General features: G+C 49.6%; 1 protein-coding gene across 3 annotated transcripts in view; it reads right to left on the reverse strand.

Moving 5' to 3' along the window:
• The window catches only part of Ryr1 (ryanodine receptor 1), a 126,507-nt gene that overhangs the window by 90,309 nt on the left and 15,000 nt on the right, over window positions 1-21,198 (reverse strand). For all 3 annotated transcript variants that reach the window (XM_057761336.1, XM_057761335.1, XM_057761334.1), the window contains 17 exons: window positions 21,035-21,156; window positions 20,463-20,658; window positions 15,611-15,746; window positions 15,273-15,368; window positions 15,071-15,189; window positions 14,171-14,304; window positions 13,756-13,997; window positions 12,706-12,898; window positions 11,767-11,983; window positions 10,635-10,739; window positions 10,349-10,452; window positions 9,405-9,488; window positions 8,028-8,335; window positions 6,385-6,587; window positions 5,272-5,446; window positions 4,971-5,179; window positions 315-709 (listed from right to left, as the gene is read on the reverse strand). In XM_057761336.1, the coding sequence (XP_057617319.1) occupies window positions 315-709; window positions 4,971-5,179; window positions 5,272-5,446; window positions 6,385-6,587; window positions 8,028-8,335; window positions 9,405-9,488; window positions 10,349-10,452; window positions 10,635-10,739; window positions 11,767-11,983; window positions 12,706-12,898; window positions 13,756-13,997; window positions 14,171-14,304; window positions 15,071-15,189; window positions 15,273-15,368; window positions 15,611-15,746; window positions 20,463-20,658; window positions 21,035-21,156 (3,038 nt within the window). The remainder of the gene's footprint in view (window positions 1-314; window positions 710-4,970; window positions 5,180-5,271; window positions 5,447-6,384; window positions 6,588-8,027; window positions 8,336-9,404; window positions 9,489-10,348; window positions 10,453-10,634; window positions 10,740-11,766; window positions 11,984-12,705; window positions 12,899-13,755; window positions 13,998-14,170; window positions 14,305-15,070; window positions 15,190-15,272; window positions 15,369-15,610; window positions 15,747-20,462; window positions 20,659-21,034; window positions 21,157-21,198) is intronic.

Below are 21,198 nucleotides of genomic sequence, written 5' to 3' on the forward strand. Positions count from 1 at the left end.
TCCAACAGGATAAGGAAGCCCCATTTGCGTTTATGGCTAATGACATCCATTGAGCACTCTGGGGTCCACCAGACACTCGGGGTAACAGCACCCCCATCTGTGTAGTAGTGTTCTCCAGTTTCACACGTTTGTGAGAAGACAGCATCACTGGGAAATAATAACATTCATGTGAGACAAGATCTCTCCGTGTTCTGACCTCACTTAGTACACACAGACCCCTCTGGGTGCAATGGAGGCTTCTTAAATTATTGAAGTTGCATATTGGGATCCCTAAACAGACCCCGAGCCCCATGCTAGCCCCAGTCTGGACTCACCCCCTCTTCTTGTTCTTCTCAGTGGTAGCATCTTTCTCATTCTCTGCCCTGGTGGGCTGGGCCTCTATCCCACCCTGGGCAGTGCCTCCGGGTGCCCCCTCCTTGGCAGTTCCTTCCTTGTTCCCCTCAGCCTCTCCCCAGCCTCCAGCTGAGCGGCGCAGGTTTTCATAGTCGGTATCAGGTTCTGCCGCCCGGGCCTCATCTTCAGCAGGCGGCTGCAGGCCAGGTGATGCCAGGGGCGTGGCCCCTGCAGTGCAGCGGAAGTGCTGATGGAACTGGACAGGAAGGCTCAGCCGGAGGAACAGCATCTCCACCAGGCTATTCTGTGAGCCCCAGGTGCGGTGGGTCAAGCGAAGGCAGGGAGGTGTATCCACAGTACCGTCCATGCGGGCCACCTTGGGAGAGGAAGGAAGGCAGAAGTTCTGAGCCAGGCTTGTGAGCTAGGCCAGGCCTCTGGTCCTAAACATGGTTCCGTGTAAAGTCCCTATTGGGCTCCTGTGTGGGAATTATCCAACGGTAACCTCTCCTCTGGGTGAATAGGGCTTGGCTGCAGAATGCTATCAGCCTTCTGCCAAATTCTGAGCCGTTTGAAGAGTAACAGCTTGGTCCTATACTGGTATCACTGAGAGGAATTTTCAGAACCTACCTGTGCACTCCAGAGTAAGACGCTCACGTATGCATTCAATGCATAACTCCATGCAACCACCTGTGCACTCATCCATCAGCCAGCCACTCACCTACGCACCCACCCATGTTCATACATCATAATACATACATACATACATACATACATACATGCATACACGCATACATACATACATACATACGTCCATCTGCCACACACCCATCTGTGCGGCACTACCCTTCAGTCCATGTATTAGCCACCCATCCGGACATCATCTATCCATACCGTAAATATCTCAGGAGCACCCACTGTGTGCCAGGCACTGTTCTAGTGAGGGTCTGCCTTCCTGCGATCCTAGGGGGATCTCTGCAGAGAGCGCAGCTCAGAGGCTCAGAGTTTGGAGAGGTTCCCAGAGGAAAGTGTGAGAAAATGTGATGCTCGCTTGGAAGGTATGAACACTATAATGGCATCACGATGGATTTCTACAGACCGAACACTCCCGTGCACCCAGGGCCCAAATATGTAGAAATGGACTTATTCTTGGGAACCACTTGGCCAATGTGGCTTAAATAAAGGGTAGGGCCCAAAAGAGCCCTGTGTGACATGTGGTCAAGATAGATTCTCAAGGATGTGTGTGTGTGTATGTATACATATATGTGTGTGCGTGTGTGTGTATGCATACACATGTGTGTGTGCATGTGTGCATGCACGTGTGTTGCTGCAGATGGGACCAGGGCCTTGTACATGCTGGACAAATGACGAACCACTGAGTTGCATTCCAGCCCTTGGATTTATGAGATAGGGCCTTGCCATGTAGCCCAGGCTGCCCTCAAACTGGCCTCTTGCTTCAGCCTCCCGTGTGCTAGGTCCCAGGCTGTGCCACCAACCCAGGCTTCTCATAGGTTTTCTAGAAATTAATCTGCAGGCAGCAGAAGGGGAGTTGTCTCCCCAAGTACCAAATCCTTACTTGGCCCTGTGATCTTCACTGTCTGGAGAATTCACCCCAAACTGAGTCTACAAAACCCATTTTTCTCCCCTCTCTCTTTCCCGCCTCTCTCAGGAGTCCTCTTCTGCCATTGTTCCCCGACAACAAAGACTCCCTCCTGTGACTTCTGTGTGAAGACACCAGCACTGTCTCTGCGTTACTCCTTTCCGGCAACACACCTCTCACTCTGTCATACCACCCATTAGCCTGGCCTGTTCCAGAACGTTCTATGAATGGACTCCCACAGCCTGTGCTCTTTTGTACTTGACTTCTCTCACTATGCATTGTGTTTGTGAGGTTCGTTCTGCCTTCTTCACTCTCGCTGCCGTGATATCCAGTTGTCTGCACTGACTCTACTCTCTGTGATATCCAGTTGTCTGCGTTGACTCTGCTCTGGCATAGTAGAGTCCACCTCCCATTACGTCCTCTCTGGCCATTCAAGCTCCATCTTCACTCCTAGGATCTCTTGCCAACAGAAATATGTTTCCAAAACTCCAAACTCCTTTAGATGTGGCCCCATTAGAAAGTCTTCTATATCCTTAGTTCTAAGATATTCCCCACATCACTGATTGGTGGTGGAGGTTATGATGGTGGTTTTGGAGGTGGTGATAATGCTGGAGGTGATGATGGTGGTGGTGGAGGTGGTGGTGGTAATGGTGGTGGTGGTGATAGTGAAGGTGATAGTTTTTTTTTTTGTTTGTTTGTTGGTTTGTTTTGAGTTAGGGTCTTATTGTGTAAACCTAGCTAGCCTGGAACTCTCTATGTAGACCAAGCTGGCTTCAAACTCATAGAGATCCACCTGCCTTTGTCTCCCAAATTCTGGGATTAATGTCATTTGTGACCCACTTGGCTAGTTTTTGTTGCATATGAAACAGGTTCACATAGTCCAGGCTGACCTTGAACACCTGAATTCCTCTCCTCTACTCCCAAGTGCTGAGGAAACAGGCACACACCACCAAGGCTGGGTTTGTTGCTCTGTTTGATCATGTGTCAATTACTGAGAGCAAAGCAGCTGTCGACAGGGGAGCAATCTGATAGGCTCCATTCCATGAAGCAAGCCCAGTCAACTTGGGTCAAAAGAGTGGTGTAGAATGCTCAAACCATCTACAGATGCCCAAATGAATGGTTGCTTGTGTAACGGCACACTGCTCACATCTAACACACACACACACACACACATATCCTCCAAATGCTCTTACTCATGTACTTACTTTTCCTAGTGCTGGTGATCAAACCTAACACCTGGCACATACTAGGCAAGCATTCTACCAGAGCTGCATCCCCAGCCTTTTCTCTTCATGTTTTAAACATACATACAACATATAACACAGCTCGATGCTATGGGAATGGCGGTTCTGCTGTGTTCTTTAGGAAATAATGGTGAGAAGTCTGCACATGTTCATACAGAGGCAAAGTCTTTTCAAATGCTTTTGATGTGCAGCTGGTTGAAGTCATGGGTACAGAACGCATGGCACAGAGTACAGAAGGCTAAGGACAATAAGCTAGAGCAACCTCCAGACGGGAGACATGAGCTGGCTCAGTAGTTAAGAACACACTGGCTCCTCTTCCAGAGATCCTGGGTTTGATTCCCAGCCTCCACATGGCAGCTCACAACCATCTGTAACTCCACTTCCAGGGACTCTAACGCCTTCCATAGATAACAGACACACAAGAGGTGCACAGACATTCAGACAGGCAAAACACCCAGACATATAGAATAATCAAATTAAATTAAAAACAAAAAAGATGTAGCAACATCATACAATGGAGGGCACAACTTAATTTCTGTGATATTTCTACAGAACTCACACACACACACACACACATATCTATATGATATGAACCTGATTATAATAAAATATCTCCCAAACCCAAATTTAAGGACATTTTGCAAAACCTGTAGTCTTCAGAAATGTCCAAGCCAGGACTGGAGAGATGGCTCTATGGTTAAGAGCACCAGCTAATCTTGCAGAGGACCCAGGTTCTATTCCCAGCTCCCACAGGAGGCTCACAAACATCTGTAACTCTAGTTCCATGGGATCTGACACCATCTTCTGACTTCCACAGGTGCCAGGCACACATGGTACAGAGATATACATCCAGACAAAACATTCACACAAATAAAATAAATAAGCCTTTCAAAAATGTATTTAAAGCCATAAATACTAGAAATATCAGGAACATTCTGCACAGAGACCTAACCACTAAATGTAGCACGTGAGTCTGCAGTGGATCCTGGCTCAGAAGAAACGTGGGGGAAATGAGAGTCACAATATAGGGTGGCTGGGGACTAGGCCACAGTGTGCCAGTGTCTGGTCTGCTGATGGCCACCATTGCCGTGCGTTCTCTCTGACATGCCATAGCTGTGAAGAGACACACACCACAGTGCTTTAGGGTGAAGAGTCACAGTGTCCCTCCTTTCCCTCTCCTTACTCATCCCTGAGTTTCTGAGACAGACAGGGTCTCATGTCACCCAGGCTGACCTTGAACTAAGTAGTCAAAGATGGCCTTGAACTTCTGCCTTCAGCTCCCGAGTTCTAGGACAACAGGACTGTGCCACAGCTGGTTCCACTGGGGTCATTTAATCATGATTTTCTTTATTCCCATCTCTTGTTTTATAGATGAAGATGGGAAGTCATTTGTGGAAGCTGTTCTTTAAAAAAAAAAAAAGGCAACCCTGGGAGCCCATTATGCTGACAGCTCCTTCTACAACGTTTGTGCATAAAAGAGACAGCAACAAGAGATGTGAAAAAAAGACTGGAGGGTGGACAGAATTATAAGATGTTACTCTAGGGGTTGGACATGTATTTCAGCAGTAAAGCTCCTGCCTAGAATCCTCAGTGAGGGGCTGGGGGTATGGCTCAGGGGTAGAGCCCCTGTCTAGCATGTGCAAGGCCCTAGGTTCAATCTCTGAAAACACCACAAAAGAGAAAAAAGAAGTTATCTAGCATGCACCATGCCTGTGTTTGAGCCTCAGCAGCACAGAATAATAATAATAATAATAATAATAATAATAATAATAATGTGAATGGGGACCAGTTCTTACCTCATAGTGGGGGTGCTCGAGGGGCACAGGCTCAAACTGAGGAAGGCTCTTGCTAAACCAGGTGGTCACTGGGCGTTGCATGTTGATGGCAAAGGGCTCGAAGCCTTCCTGGAGGCCACAGATGGCAAAAAACCGCAGGGAGCTCACATCCTGGCCCAGGTTCAGGTGACCCACCTGACCAGGCCCCAAGCTGCAGACGGGCAGGAAGCCTGAGGGAAAGGGACAGAAGTGGGGTTAGTGGGCATCCATGGGAAGGAGGCGCTATGGGAGATGGGAGAACCAAAGGGGCCTCAGTTCTCACCGTCTCCAATCTCAATGTCGCGGAAGGCTGTTTCCGAGCCTGAGTCGGACATAAGGACTTCGCCGTTGAGGGTGAAGATAATGGTGTTCTCTGTGAGATCAATCATGCAGCCAACAACGTCTCCTGGCTGCCAGGGGCGTCCGAATGGCTCACTGCCCAAATGCCAGCGCTGGCCCTAGAGGAGAGAGCAGGAACACACAATGCGGAGACACACAGAGAAAGGGAGACAGAGGAAGCCGGGAGACACAAGCAGAAGGTCATCCACAGAACCCCATCTTCGCACATTTGCACCCAGGAACCTGTCTCTAGTCTCTACCCCATTCCTTCTGCCTGCTTCCTCCTGCTGTGCCCATGGCAGGGGCGTGCAGACCACCAAGGTGGTACTGCAGGGCTTGGGATGCATTTAAGCGAAGGCACAGAAAGAAAACTGGGCCTATGCAAATCCTCCACACACACCCTTAGGTTCCCAGAATCGAGAGATAATGATATGGATGGAGAAGCTTGGTACAGGGCTGGATGGGGAAAGGATATGAGAATGGAGAGACCGTTGGATGAGGGAAGAAAGAAATTTGAGGAGATGCACACATAAGTAAATGGGCAGGTAGGTGGAGTGGATGGATAAACAGATGGGCAGATGGATGGAGGGACAGACAGAAAGATGGGTGCTGCTGGACACAATGATTTGTGCCTGTAATACCAGTACTCAGGAGCCAGAGGCGGAGAATTATGAGTTTGAGGCAAAATAGCAAGTTTCAAAAACCTGAGCATGGTGGTGCATGCTTTTAATCCCAGCACTTGAGAAGCGGTAGATGGAACTCTGTGAGTTCAAAGCCAGCTTGGTATGTAGTGAGTTCCAGGACAAGCTAACGCTATGCAGAAAGAGACTGCCAAAAAAAAAAAAAAAAAAAAAAAAAAAAAAAAAAAAAAAAAAGCACAGATGGATGATGGTGAATATTATGGATGGGAGACAGGGTAAGTGGGTGGGTGGGTTCGTGGATAAACAGTATGATACACACATGGATCAAAGAACAGTGAGGTACCACTGGGCAAAACGAGAAAGCGTAACTAGGAGAAACCACAGGCTGACATAAGGGAGCCCAGGGAGGTACCCACTCGGTGCCCATTGAAGACATAGGCCAAATCGTCAGCTCCCAGCTCTACGTCAGGTCGCAGCTCGGGCCTTGCCCAGCCCACTCGCATCTCTCCTGTGGTGACTGCTTCAAACTCAAAGTACCAGCGGCCACTCTGGACTGCATAGGACTTCTCTGCCCGGAAGATGCGGGCCCGATCCCCACGAGACTGGCTGTCCACCTGACCTACAGGGGAGGCAAGGCAGAGGTGAAGAGGTTGGGCAGGAAGTGGATTAGAGTAGGGTTAGGGTTAGATGTCAAAAGAGAGGAGAGACTGGAAAAACTGAGGGCCTTCACAGTCTCGGGGTTTTTGTTTTGTTTTGAGACAAGGTCTCATTGTGTAGCTCTACCTGGCCTGTAATTTCCTATAAAGACCAGGCTGGCCTTGAACTCACAGATCTTACCAGTCTCTAACTCCCCGGTGCCCAGCATCAGTGTTTTGAATGTGTGGCTACTGACAGATTTCCCCTGCTCCACAGGGTCCCACACCTGTACATACGTGAGCAGCACTCAACGGACTCGGACTGGTCAAGAAAATAAAAGAGAACATGGAGTTGGGGGGAGGAGCATATTGGGGGCGTTAGGGGTGCTGGAGGGGACAATGAGGGTGCATCTTTTCCTTGTATACATGTATAAAATTCTCAAGAATAAAGCCAAACTATGCTGGGCATGGTGGCCCATGCCTTCACTACCAGCACTCAGAAGACAGAGGCAAGAGAATCTCTGTGAGTTCAAGGCCAACCAGGGCTGCATAGTGAGACCCTGTTTCAAAACAGAAAGAGGAAGAGGAGTATAAAAATAATAAAAAATATTGCTCCCCAAAATAAACAAATAAAGGGTCACAAGGAAGATCTGGAGCTCAAGGCCAGCCTCGGATGTACACGTTAGAAGCTCACCTGACCTGCCTGGGCTACACAACACACCTTCTTGAAAATTATTATAATCACAGCCAGGCACACCTATAATTCCAGTACATGGGGGCTGAGGCAGGAGACTCATGATCTTGAGACTAGCCTGGATTAGGTAATGAGTACCAGGCTAGTTTCAGTTATTGAGACTCTTCCTCAGAAGACAAACAAACGAACAAAGTGTGCAGAAAAGAGGGAGAGAGTACCAGGCTAGTTTCAGTTATTGAGACTCTTCCTCAGAAGACAAACAAACGAACAAAGTGTGCAGAAAAGAGGGAAAGAGGGGGAGAGGTTGGGGACAACAGTCAGTCTTAGGGTCAAGGCTTGGCTTGGAATTGGTGAAAGAATGAGTTATGGTTAGGGGTTAGAAACGCAGTCCTTGGTCCCTTGTTTGAGTGGCTTCATGTTATATAGCTATATCCAGGGACTGGGGTTAAAGGTCAAATGTGGAGGTCAGCACTCACTGGCTACATGGCATGGTCCCACAGCTCAACATTGCTGTCCTGGCCCACACAAACATTGAGTCAGATCAAGGTCAGTGGTCAGACTGGGGTCAAGATAAGGATGATGGGTAAGGGTGCTTATCAACCTTCTGATCAGTCGACTCAGTGTTAAAGATTGGAAATGTCAACCACTTGAGGCTGACTGGATCAGAGATCAAGGGTCAGGGTTCAAAGTCAAGGTAAGTGCAGAGGTGGAGACAGAGGTCAGCACTCACTGGACTCCTGATCAGGTGGCTCAATGTTGTAGCCATAGCCCAGCAGGGTGCGCACAGCCTGGCAGAGACTGTCCCGATTGCTGCGTTTGGTGGCCTCATCCAGAAGGCGGTAGGGCACGAGGCGCGGGTTTCTGCGTGCAGGGATGTCCTGCACGGCACTATAGCTCCACCCCTGTGCCACACGGTCTCTCGCCCACACGTTGTGCCCATTCTCTGCCAGCCGATCCACCAGGGTTGTCTGTGCAGGCGTCAGCCTCACGTGGCTCAGGTCTAGCGGTGCCGGTTTGTACCCATTGCTCATCATATACCTGCAGATAGGAGAGTCCACTGTGTAAGCCTGGCTAGCCTGGGACTCACTGTGTAGACCAGGCTGGCTTTGAACTCACAGATCTGTCTCCTGAGTACAGGAATTGAAGGTGTGCGCCACCCGCACTGGGCTGGCTGTAGAATCTTGGCCTGTCCCGGGACCCTAAGATCTTAGCTCTGTTGTTTATTGTGTGTTCATAGGTGTGGGGTGGGGATTGAGTATGCCATAGGGCACTTGAAGTCACGATTGTGGAGTCAGTTTTCTCCTTCCTCCTTTCTGTGAGTTCCAGGAATTGAACTCAGGTCATTAGGCTTGCACGGCAAGAGCCCTTACCTGCGGGGATTGGCACTACTGACCTCCGTGACCTCCTTCACTTTCTAAAATTTAATGTACTTTTTAAAATATTGATGTGTATGTGTGTGTGCTTCTGAGTGAGTGTCAGAGGCCTAAAGAGGACATCCGCTCCCATGGATCTGGAGTTACAGGTATCTGTGAACCTCCAAGTGGTGCTGGGAACTGAACCTGGGTCCTCTGGAGGAGCAGCCAGCACTCTGATCCAGCAAGATTTCTTTATCTTGACACAGGGAGTTTTTTCTTTGCTCCTTTTGGGGGTCTGTGGTTTCTTTTTGAAGACTGGGTCTCACTATATAGACCAGATGACCCCAAACTCACAGATGCTTCTGTCTCAGCCCAGAAATCTGGGATGATAAGTGTGCACCACGGCACCCAGATTTGGGAATCTTTCCTTTGACCCTGATACCACACTTTGTGACTTCTCACCTCTAGGACTGACTACTTACAGTTCCAGCAACCTCTTGCTTCTGACCTTCTACCTCTGACCCTAGACTCCACCTTAGATTTCTCAGCGTGGATCTTGACCCTGCTTCCTGGTTCCGTCTCTTTCTGGAACTCCTAATTCCTCAATCCTTAACTTACTTCTGGCCCTGACCCCTGACCCCTCACCCTAACCTGTGCACTCTCACCTATGACCTTAGCCTCACCACATGGCTCTGTGGTCTCTTTAGACCTCCCCGTGAATCCTTTCCCCAGACAGGCCCATCCAGACTCACGTCTTGGGGAGTTTTGTCTTCTTCAAGTTGTCTTCAGCCTTCTCGTCAGCCATGCCCACATGGCAGCCCAGGGCCAGCAGAGTCCTGAGCAGGGGAATGAACAAAAGGTCACAGCCCACAGAGCTTCCTGCCCCATCTGTCTCTCTCTGGGTCTTTCTTTGACTGCTGCTGCTGTGGTGACTGAATTTCCTCTCTTTGGGTCTCACTGTCTTCTGTCTCCCTGCATTTCTTCATCTCTACATCTCTTAGGTTAGGGTCAGATTTTCCTGACTGTGTCTTTCTCTGCCCCTTTCCATGTCTATCTGTCCTTTGCTGTGTCTTCCCGCCTCTCCTCCCACTGCTTGTGCGAGTGTCTTACTGAGTCACTGGGCTAGTCTACATCCTCAAGGCTCAGCCTCTCAAGGATCTGGGATGATGGACCACACATCACCACACCTGCCTTTCTCCTTCCCTTCTCTGTGATCCTGTCTGTGCACACATTTGCATGAGCACGTATGTGTACACGTGTGTGTGTGTAGAGGCCACAGGTCGATGTCAGATGTCTTCTCACCCATTTTCTACCTTATTTTTTGAGTCAAGATCTCTCGCTCAGCGCTTGCCAACCGGGTCCACAGGCTGGTCATTGAGCTGCCAGGCTCCTCCCCGGGCTGGTACCACACGTGGCTTTTTATATGGGAGATCTAAGCTCAGGGCCTCATGTTTGTGCTGCAAGCCCTCTACTGACTGAGCACCTCTTCAGCCCCCTCATATTTTTTGTTATGTATTTAGTCTGTTCCACAGATGTATTCCAGGACCATATGCAAGCCAAAAGTGCACACCCCAGCCCTGCACTGGTGGATTCCAGGCAAGCACCCCACCACTGACCCCCACCCCAGACCCCCTGGCTCCATGTCCCCTCCTGGCCATCAGTCATTCCCACACTCTGCTCCCCTGAGCCCTCTCACTTGAGCGTCTCCCCTGACATCTGTAAGTTGTAATTCCGCTCGGGTTCTGGTAAGCTGTGGAAATCCACAAGGCATGGATGCAGCCTCTTGTTGTCATCTCGAACCTAGAGAAACACTGGGGTCAATCTTTGGGCTCCCCTTCATTCCCCTACTCCTAGATGCTGCCCTATTGATCTCCCACCTATACTTCTGCCACTTGCAGCCCAAGGACTCCTTGGTACCCTCAAGTCCCAGGGACCGATCCTCCTGACCACTTTCGCTCGTCCCTCTCAGGGTCTAGGCTCACCGGACCATAGGTCCATCCCTGTTCAATGCGGGTCAGTGCCCAGAGTTCATGAATGTTCTCTGCCAGCTTCTCCCGAATCCGCTCCAGGTGAGGAGGCAAGACGATCTGGGGGTAGGGAGACATTTGTGAGATCCTATTGCACCTCCACTATGACCTCTTTTCCCAATAATGTGAGTGAGTCCTAGTTCACTCTTCCCCCAGCAGTGCTACTCCAAAGCCCTGTTCCCATGCCACGCCTTGATTAGAAAAGTAATGTACAGAGGAGCAAGGATGTAGCATCATCAAAGTTAAGGGGCACCTGGGGACAGCCATGTGCCCCTGTGCATGGGGAACCCCTTGAAGACAGAGTTTGGGCTGCTCCAGTCCATTGAACTTCTAGTACCACCCAGCTAGAGCTAGAGTCAGATCAGCCAGAAAACACTGTGGAATGAGCAGCTATTTCCTTCTCTCTATAAAGACAGCGATGAGAATCTTATCAAGAGTTCTACACACACTGGTGAGACTGAAACCCAGTGCTTCAGACACCAGGCAGTTGCTCTACACTGATGAGCCACACCCCCAGCCCCTCACACCCCAGTCCCTCACTGGTGGATTCTAGGCAGGGGCTCTACCACTGAGCCACACGCCCCAGCCCCTCACTGGGGGATTCTAGGCAGGGGCTCTACCATTGAGCCACACCCCAGCCCCTCACTGGGGGATTCTAGGTCGTGGCTTTACCACTGAGTTCCTGCCTCCAAGTTCTTGCCTTGAAGTCTTGCCCTGACTTCCCTCACTGAGGGACTATGGTGTAGAAGCGTAAGCTAAAATAAACCCTTTCCTTCCCAAGTTGCTTTCAGTTATTGTTTTATTACAATAATAGAAACCTAAAACACACACACTTACACACACACACGCGCATATATATACACATACACATATTTGGTTTTTCAAGACAGGGTTTCTCTGTAGCTTTGGAGCCTGTCCTGGAACTAGCTCTTGTAGACCAGGCTGGCCTCAAACTCACAGAGATCTGCCTGCCTCTGTCTCCTGAGTGCTGGGATTAAAGTCCTGGTGGCCACAACCGCCAAGTCAAATAAATAATTCTTTAAATAAGTGTTTAGAAGAAAAAATACCCTTGTAGAGCAGGCCATACCTGGATGGTGTCCACAGGGCAGGGCACAAAGTCCAAGTGTGAGAGGCAGCGACTAGGGCCCACCAGGTGGGGTCCCCGAGGTCCTTCCCGACGGTACTCTTTGATGGGTTGGAGATGGAGTCGCTCCCGAGGGAGCACAGCTTCATGGCATGGAGCATAGCCGGGTGGGGGCAGGAACTTGAACTCACCATGGCGGCCACCAAGGAGGAATCGCACTCTGGGAGAGGAGAACGGGCATCATGGGGGGGCGGGGGGATAAACAGGAGAGCTTGCAGTTAGTGGGGAATGAGGGAGCAGCACTGGGGTCAGCGGAGCTCTCTAGGAGAATGTGCAGGCCCTGAGCCATCTTGGGTCTCCTTAGGACCACAGAGGTCATTTAGGAGTCATTTAAATTCCACCATAATTACAAAATAAACAGGATTCCCATTGACTGGGAATTCAGAGAGCGGAGGGTGGACTGGGAATTCAGAGAGCGGAGGGTGCTTGGAAAGTTCTGGGTCTGTGAAGGTTCTTTGGAGTTATGTGGTGATGGGGAAGCCACTGGGCAAGTCTGAGCTTATTAGTTCATTGCTGGCACTCTGAGGCCATGGGGATGTCAAACAGGATCTTAGACCACGATCAAATCCTAAAGTCACTGAAAGAGTCTGAGGTCATTAGGGGGTTACTAGAAGGGTCCTGGGTCATTGAGACATCTCCGTGACAATCTGGAGTCATTATAAAGTTATTGTGAAATTCTAGGGTTACTTGGAGGTCCCTGGGAGGACACAGGAATCGGAAATCACTGGGGTCCCACTGAGGTCACAGAGACCTTCATGTAGGGGTTCTGACCATCAGTCAGTCATGAAGCTGGCTGCTCTGTCCCTGGCTTTTGATTGGAGAAGGCAAATAAAGTGTGTTCCCAGAGCTGGGCCGCACCGTGGGGCAGGGCCGGGTTCTCACTTGATACCAGCTGAGAAGCTCACGACAGGGAAGAACAGCCCGTCCAGGTTGAAGGATTCGAAGACGCCCTGCACGGGGCAGCCATTGATACGGAATGAGATTGACGGTACACTGAGGTCCAGGCAGCAGCTGACCACATCCTCCGGGGCCAGGAGGTGCTGTCCTGGAGAAGTCACTGGGCGTGCCACATGACCTACAACCAGTCATCAGAAAAGGGTCAAGGGTCGAAGGTTCCATGAAAGCAGTTTCACTGGGACACGGGGTGGCTGTGAAGGGGTCCTGTGGGGCCCTGGTATTAGAATCTGTAGGAGCAAAGGTGCTCGTGGGTAGTCCTAAAATTAAGAGCTGATGTCACGGTTCCTAGGACATATATGATGATAAGATGTTAGTCTTCCTAGAGTTCGAATTCTGGAAACATTGAGATCATAAATCAAAGGTCAGAGGTCATAAATCAGGGCAGTCTCCTGGGATTGCCCCTGTGGGGTCAGAATTTTGACGCTAAGAGGAAACAGGTAAAGGGCAGAATTCTGAAAGTTCTAGGGTTAGGGTCAAATAAGAGGTTAGGGGTCAAAAGTTTTCCTCTTCTGGGAGTCAGGATTCTTTTATTATTTCTATTGTTGTTGTTGTTGTTGTTGTTGGGTTTTTGAGACAAACAGCCCTGGCTGTCCTGGAATTTGCTCTGCAGACCATGCAGGCACTTAAACCCCAAGGTGTCACCAGGATCTTGGGAATTCCGGGGCCAGTGATCGGGTATGAGAATCCCCTAGGAGGTATAGATACCTGTCCAGAGATCGGGTATGAGAATCCCCTAGGAGCTATGGATACCTGTCCAGTGATCGGGTATGAGAATCCCCTAGGAGCTATGGATACCTGTCCAGAGATCGGGTGTGAGAATCCCCTAGGAGCTATGGATACCTGTCCAGAGATCGGGTGTGAGAATCCCCTAGGAGCTATGGATACCTGTCCAGAGATCGGGTGTGAGAATCCCCTAGGAGCTATGGATACCTGTCCAGAGATCGGGTATGAGAATCCCCTAGGAGGTATGGATACCTGTCCAGAGATGCAGCCCGTCAAAGCCATAGGAATAGAGGTCATCGCCGACCCCATTGCCGCCCCAGCCCTCGCCGCCTCCAGGGTAAGGGCTGTAGCCCTCGCTGAGGGCCCAGCCCACCCGCAGGTGAGTGGCCTGCGCTGTCAGAAATGGAGCCACCTCGTCCACCATCACCTCAAAGTACCATTTGCCGTACTGCGTGGAGCCCTCTGCTCGGCCCACAAAGATGTTGGGGCGGATGCTGCAGGAGAGACGGAGAGGAGACCCAGATGTGGGGAAGGAAAGAGAGACAGAGAGACAACAAAGGATAGAGGGACTGCAGTGATAGCTAAGAACACTGGCTGCTTCGGCAGAGGACCTGGGTTCGAGCCTGCGGTCAGGACTGGGGATCAAAGCTAAGGTTAAGAGACCCACCTGGTGACGTAGTTGATGAGGTTTGTCTGCAGTAGAAGTTCTCGGCCCGGGAGCAAGTTCTCAGTAATGAGATCTTGGTTGGAGCGCACGGCCACGCCATTGCACACACACAGTGAGCACAGCACGTCCAGGACCTGGAAGTCAAGTTCAGAGGTCAAGGAGAGTGAGGCTATCCGGGCGTGGTGGCGCACGCTTTTAATCCCAGCACACGTGAGGCACAGACAAGTGGATCTCCATGAGTTTGAGGCCAGCCTGGTCTACACAGTGAGTGAGACCCTGTCTGAAAACTGAAAATTAAAAAGGAGAGTGAGGGCACCAGAGTGGGCAGGCTCTGGGAAGACTGCAGAAGAAAGGCAGAAGGCAAGGCTAGTGTATGGTAGCTCCAGCTAGAACATGGAGATCCTGCTCGAGAGGATGAGGAGAGGAAGGTCGAAGATCAAATGGTGTGGTCCTCGTGGGTTGGGATAAGGCATCGTTAAGAGCAAGAAATTAGAGACGGGGGGAGGGCGGGGGGGAAGTGAAAGAAGGGGTCAAAGGGCAGAGTGGAAGATCAACCAGAGCCTCAGGAGTCAAGGTGAGATTCTGGATTAGCAGGGGCTCTAAACTTCGGTCTTTATGGGCCAGGTGGGGGATGTAAAGGTATGAACTGGTTTGAAATTGTACAGCGGGCACTGACAGGGCCTGTAGCAAACTGTAAAGTCGATCTGCCACCCACAGTGACTGTAAAGTGTGCTTTTCAGAGATTCACCTAAGTAGATCTGTGGCCCAGAATCCACTGAAGAGTCACGAATTTGAGACCCTCCGCTTGGGATGGAAGTGCATTACAAAGTTCAGTAAAAGACGAGGTTAAAGGAAGGAGTCCTGGGGCCGCAGGGGAGAGGTCAGGGCTGAAGGACACACCTTGTGGTTCCTCCCATGCTTGTCCAGGAGGGAGATGATGGACTTGATGTGGTTCTCCTGGATGATGTTCAGAACCTCGGGACTCTCAATCAGGACACAGTACAGCACCTCTAATATGCCTGCCGGGCGCCCACGGGAGAGGTGACGGGGGAATGGCCTTTCCTCCCCACCCCTCCCATCAACCTCTCCGGGGCTCTCCTACCAGATGAGGCCTCCAGGCGATCCAGCTTGCTAACCAGCCAATCCAAGTTTGTGGAGAAGAGGGCACAGTTGGTGCGATTGCCACGGATCAGAGAGGCTGTAGGAGGTACGACGGGGAGATCTGTTAGAACAAGGGTCTGGGTGCTCCTGGGGAGTCAGCTCTGAGCCCCTCACCTAGGAGCTCACAGAGCAGGTTCACAATCTCACCTAGGAGCTCACAGAGCAGGTTCACAATCTCACCTAGGAGCTCACAGAGCAGGTTCACAATCTCACCTAGGAGCTCACAGAGCAGGTTCACAATCTCACCTAGGAGCTCACAGAGCAGGTTCACAATCTCACCTAAGAGTTCATAGAGCAGGTTCACAATCTCTTTCCAAGATTCAGCCGCCTCCTCCCCCGCAAATTCAGCAAAGTGGGCAGCAGTGGTGTAGACATTGAGGCGGTCAATGCAGTTCAGGACCAGGGAGAGCATCCCCTGGGGGAAGAAACGAAGGGGTCACAGCAGGAGTCCCAGACCCACACTTTGTCTTTTCTAGACTTACTCCAGCATACTCCTGCACTAGGTAATGGTTGTGTTCCCAGAGGTAACTCAGTTTCTTTGCTTGTTTGTTTGTTTGTTTGTTTGTTTGTTTGTTTGTTTGGTTGGGTTGGTTTTTCGAGACAGGATTTCTCTGTAGCTTTGGAGCCTATCCTGAAACTCACTTTGTAGACCAGCCTGGCCTCGAACTCACAGAGATCCACTTGTCTCGCCTCCCAGTACTGAGATTAAAGGTGTGCACCACCACCGCCCGTCGTGACCCAGCTTCTTTAGTTCTGTGTCCTCATTCGGTCTTATCTCCCCCCTCTCCTTCCTGACTCATCAAACCTGTTTCTGGGCTCTGTGCCTCAGTCTCCAATATAATATGCCCTTATTAATATTAAGACTGAATTTGTGCTTCTGTGATCTACAGCATTTTTCTCCATTTTACTTGGTTCCAGACACCCCACTCTTGGTTCCAGTTTGGACCAGTTCACTTTTACCACTTACCATGAGAGTTTTTTTTCACTCTCTCACCTCTGACATTTTAATGTTTATTTTTCTTTTTTTATATTTATTTATTTATTATGTATACAATATTCTGTCTGTGTGTATGCCTGCAGGCCAGAAGAGGGAACCAGACTTCATTACAGATGGATGTGAGCCACCATGTGGTTGCTGGGATTGAACTCTGGACCTTTGGAAGAGCAGGCAATGTTCCTAACCACTGAGCCATCTCTCCAGCTCATGTTTTTTCTTTTTTTTCTTTACTGTGATTTATTTTTATTTTTTGGAGACAGGATCTCATTATGTAGCTTTGGCTGGCCTGGAACTCTCCAAATTGACCTCAAACTTATACAGACCCTTGGGGGCTGGAGAGATGGCTCAGAGGTTAAGAGCATTGCCTGCTCTTCCAAAGGTCCTGAGTTCAATTCCCAGCAACCACATGGTGGCTCATGACCGTCTGTAATTGGGTCTGGTGCCCTCTTCTGGCTTGCAGGCATGCACACAGATAGAAAATTGTATAAATAATAAATATTTAAAAAAAAAACTTATACAGACCCACCTGCCTCTATCATCAGAATTCTTATGTTAAAGGTGTGCACCAACATGCCCAGCTCTTCTGAGTTTTATAAGTTTATATATTGTATAAATGGTTTGCCTATTGCATGTGTGTGTTCCATGTCTATGCCTGGTGCCTGCAGAAGTCAGAAGAGAAAATTGGATCCCCTGGAACTGGAGTTATAGAGAGTTGTAATCTGCTGTGTAGGTGCTAGGAACTGAACCCAAGTCCTCTGAAAGAGAACACGTGCCCTTCACCATGGAGCCATCTCTCCAGTTCCTATTCTGAGTATTGTGTGTGTGTGTCTGTGTGTGTTCTGTGTGTGTATGTGTGTGTGTAAGTCATTGTTCATAGGATTTTACAGACCACTGCTGTGAGTGATAAGACTTAATTGTCTGTGCTTTACTTACTTTTCTGCGTGTGTGTTAGAATTCACCAAAGGACCGAAGAGAGCGCTCAGCTAGTTAAAGCACATGACTTATCAACGACTAAATCACCACTCATGGCAAAAGTGCAGGGGAGGCATGGGAATGCCTGGATAGATGTAGTTTTGTTTATTTATTTGAAATGGCTTCATCCTGTAGTTCAGGCTGTCCCGGAACTGGTGGCAATCCTCATATGTCAGCCTCCCCAGTGCTGGTGTCACAGGTGTGAGCTGCCACACCTCACTCATTATAATCTTTTTTGAAACAGGATCTTTTTGTATAAACCAGGTTGGACTTGGTACTTCCTATGTGGGGCAGGCTGGATTTGAACTTGTGGCAATTCCTCTATCTCTGCTTCCCACCTCTGCCTTAAAGTGTTTATTTTAGAGGTTGGAGAGATGGGTCACTGGTTTTGAGAACTGGTTGCTCTTCCAGAAGACCCAGGTTCAATTCCCAGCACCAACATGGGTGCTCACACCTGTCTATAACTCCAGCTCCTGGGTTTCTGACACAGATACACATGCAGGTAAAATACCAATGAACAGAAAATAATTTTTTTTTAGTTTTTAAAATATGGAGTCATGAGACCAGCAGTGGAGGTGCACACCTTTAATCCCAGCACTTTGGGGACAGAGGTAGGCGGATCTCTGTGAGTTTGAAGTCAGCCTGATCTACAGAGTGAGTTTCAGCACAGCCTGGGCTATGTCTCGAAAAACCAAACTAAAAAAGATGGAGTCGTAGCTGGAGATGTAGCTCAGGTGGTAATATTAGTTTAGTGAGGATGTGGTTGGTCCCCAGCAGCACATGAAGTGAACATGGTGCACAGTTGTCCAGCAACTGGGATGTAGGAGCAGAAGGAACAGGGCATCCTGTGGTGAGCCAAGAGCAAGAGGAAGAGAGAGCCCCAAACTCCTGGGCTCAAATGGCTTTCTTTACCTTCCCACATAGTGGAAACTATGGGCATGAGCTGTTGTGCTCAGCTTCTGAACACAATATTTTTATCAATGAGTTAGTGTATAACCTTGCTTTATTCATGTTTCTAGAAAAAGAAACACATTCATGATATAGTGTTTTTTGAGAAATATTAAATTCACAGCCGACAGCATCATATTAACACCTGAACGAAACTTATCTTTCCTGTACTTAAAAATTACAGATAGAGCCAGGTGGTGGAGGCTCACACCTTTAAACCCAGCACTTGGGAGGCAGAGGCACAGATCAACACAGAGAAACTCTGTATTGAGGGAAGAAAAAAGAGAGCTCCAGATGGTACCTGAAAGTCATTAATTTTGTTTGCATTTTGAGACTGTGGCGGGGGGGTGTGTTTGTTTGTGTGTAGGTGTGCATTCTTGCTCCTCTGGAGACTAGAGGTCAACTTCAAGAGATTTTTGTTTTTGTTTTCGGTTTCTTGTTTGTTTTCCAGACAGAGTTTTTCTGTGTAGCCCTGGCTGTCCTGGAACTCACTTTGTAGACCAGTCTAGTGTCAAACTCAGAGAATATCCTGCCTCTGCCTCCCAAGTGCTGGGATTAAAGATGTGTACCACCATCACCTGGCAACTTCTGGGGTCTTCTATGATGACTTGTCATCTTGGTTTTTTGTTTTGTTTTAAGGGCAGGGTCTTATTACATAGGTCTGGCTGGCCTGAAACTTGCTATGTAGACCAGGTTATGATGTAGGATGCCCTTCTGTATATGTTTTGATTTTATTAGCTAATGAATAAAGCTGTTTGGGCCAATGGCTTAGCAGAATAAAGCCTGGCAGGAAATCTAAACAGAGAGTAGGAGTCAGGGAGACGTAATGTAGTTGCCGAAGGAGAAAGACACCTGACCACCAGAACATTACCAGAATCTTACCGATAAGCCACAGCCTCATTGCAATGCACAGATTAATAGAAATAAACTAATTTAAGATGTAAGAGTTAGTTAATAAGAAGCCTGAGCTAATAGGTCAAACAGTGTTGCAATTAATATAGTTTCTGTGTGATTATTCGGGTCTGGGCAGCCAGGAACGAATGAGCAATCTCCATTTACAAGGCTGGCCTTGAATTTACAGAGATCCTCCTGCTTCTGCCTTCCTAGTACTGGAATTAAACGTGTTTATCATCACACTCAGCTGTCCTGTTTTTTTTCTAAAGATTTACTTTATCATTTTTAAATCTATGTACTGTGAGGGTGTGAGGCATCGGATCCCTCTGGAGCTGGAGTTAAGGTGTTTTTGAGCCACCGGCTATGGGTTCTGAACACTGAACTTGGGTCCTGATAGAGCAGTACCTGCTCTTAAACACTGAGCCATCGCTCCAGCCCCCACCTTATTTTTTGAGGCAGGGTCTCTCACTGAACCCACCTATCTGTATTGAACTCTAAGCGCCCTGCATACACTGTATTAATCCCACCCTGGTGGTAGTTTTTGTTTTTTTTTTAAGATTTATTTATTTATTATGTATAGTGTTCTGTCTGTCTGTGTGCTTGCTGGCCATAAGAGGGCACCAGATCTCATTACAGATGGTTGTGAGCCACCATGCGGTTGCTGGGAATTGAACTCAGGACCTCTGAGCCATCTCTCCAGCCCCTCCCCCCCCCCCGTGGTAGTTTTGTTATTGTTACTGTGATCCTCCTTCCTCATTGGGGAGGCGGGGCCAGGCTATGCCTGAGAATAGACACATTCCCCGCGACTGAAAAGGCAGCAGAGTGCTGACCTCAGTCCAGGCATTTCAGCTCAAGTGAGCACCCCACACCTCTTCCCTTCTTGTTCTAAGAGATGGTAAGTCCCTCACTCCAATAATCTCCTCCCAGATGTACCAAAATCACCCTGTGTCCCTGATCCTACACCCCATTCTAGTTCTGCCCTCTCACCCAGGTCTGGATCCTACAGAAGCAGGAAGCCCCATCTGTGGAGCCTCTGAACCAACCCCAGCTCAGGTTATCTAATCCAGACCCTCAATTTCACATGGCACCGCTCCCTGCCCCCCTCATTCCCACCCTCCCTCAAGGCCCCGCCCATCAACACCGCCCCCTCCTTGAGGCTCAACTCATCACTATTCTACAGGTCCCGCCCTCTCTCGAGCTCCTCCCTAGACCCCGCCCCTCCTTAAATCACAGGCACTGAGAGTTGTACGGCTCCTCGCCCCCCCACACCCCCGGCCAAACCCCGCCCCCTCGGGCCCCGCCCTCCACGCTTGGCTTCACCTCCTCCTGGAAGAGGCTCTGTCGGTTGCGCAGGCTGCGGAGCTTGGTCTGCTTCTCCTCATGCTGCAGCTCCTCCGAAGGCGGCTCGAAGTAGCCGATGAGGTCCTGTAGGCTCAGGATGACGCCCTCGATGGGCAGTGCTGACCCAGCCGGTGGCCCCGAGCCCCGTGGCTTCCCACTGAAGCTATCAAGACCTCTGTGGGGACCACAGTGCTCAGGCAGGGTTGTTAGCACCACCCCATCCCATGCTGGACTCCCCCAGGCTTCGGTTTTATGGAGGACAGAGAAACAGAAGAAAGGCTTTGGCCCAAGGTCACACAGAACCAATGACATTGCTGGGATGGGCATGGGCTCCTGCGTAGCAAGCACAAGGGATCATGGAAGTAGTCAGGCCCGGAGAGAGCCAGTCAAGAGTCTTGGTGCTCGTGTGAAAGTTAGAATGTAAGGTCAAAGGTCAAGGGTGTTCGGGTCGGATGTGCGGAGGTCTCTGAAAAGACCCCTAAAGAGGGATTGTGACATTTCTCCGGTACACACGTGTGTGCCGGGAGCTAGGAGACGGTGGGCAGGCTTACTTTATGAACTGGTTGTACAGGCCGGCCGTGCTGTATATCATACGGGCAGCCTGGGACTCCTCCTGCTGGCATCGGGTCAGTGACAGTGCATCATCCATGTGACCTTCCTGGTGCAGCATGGCCTGGATGTGCACACGCAGAGATCAGGAAAGGTTGATACCTGA

Source organism: Chionomys nivalis, chromosome 2, assembly GCF_950005125.1.
Source record: "Chionomys nivalis chromosome 2, mChiNiv1.1, whole genome shotgun sequence".
NCBI lineage: Eukaryota > Metazoa > Chordata > Mammalia > Rodentia > Cricetidae > Chionomys > Chionomys nivalis.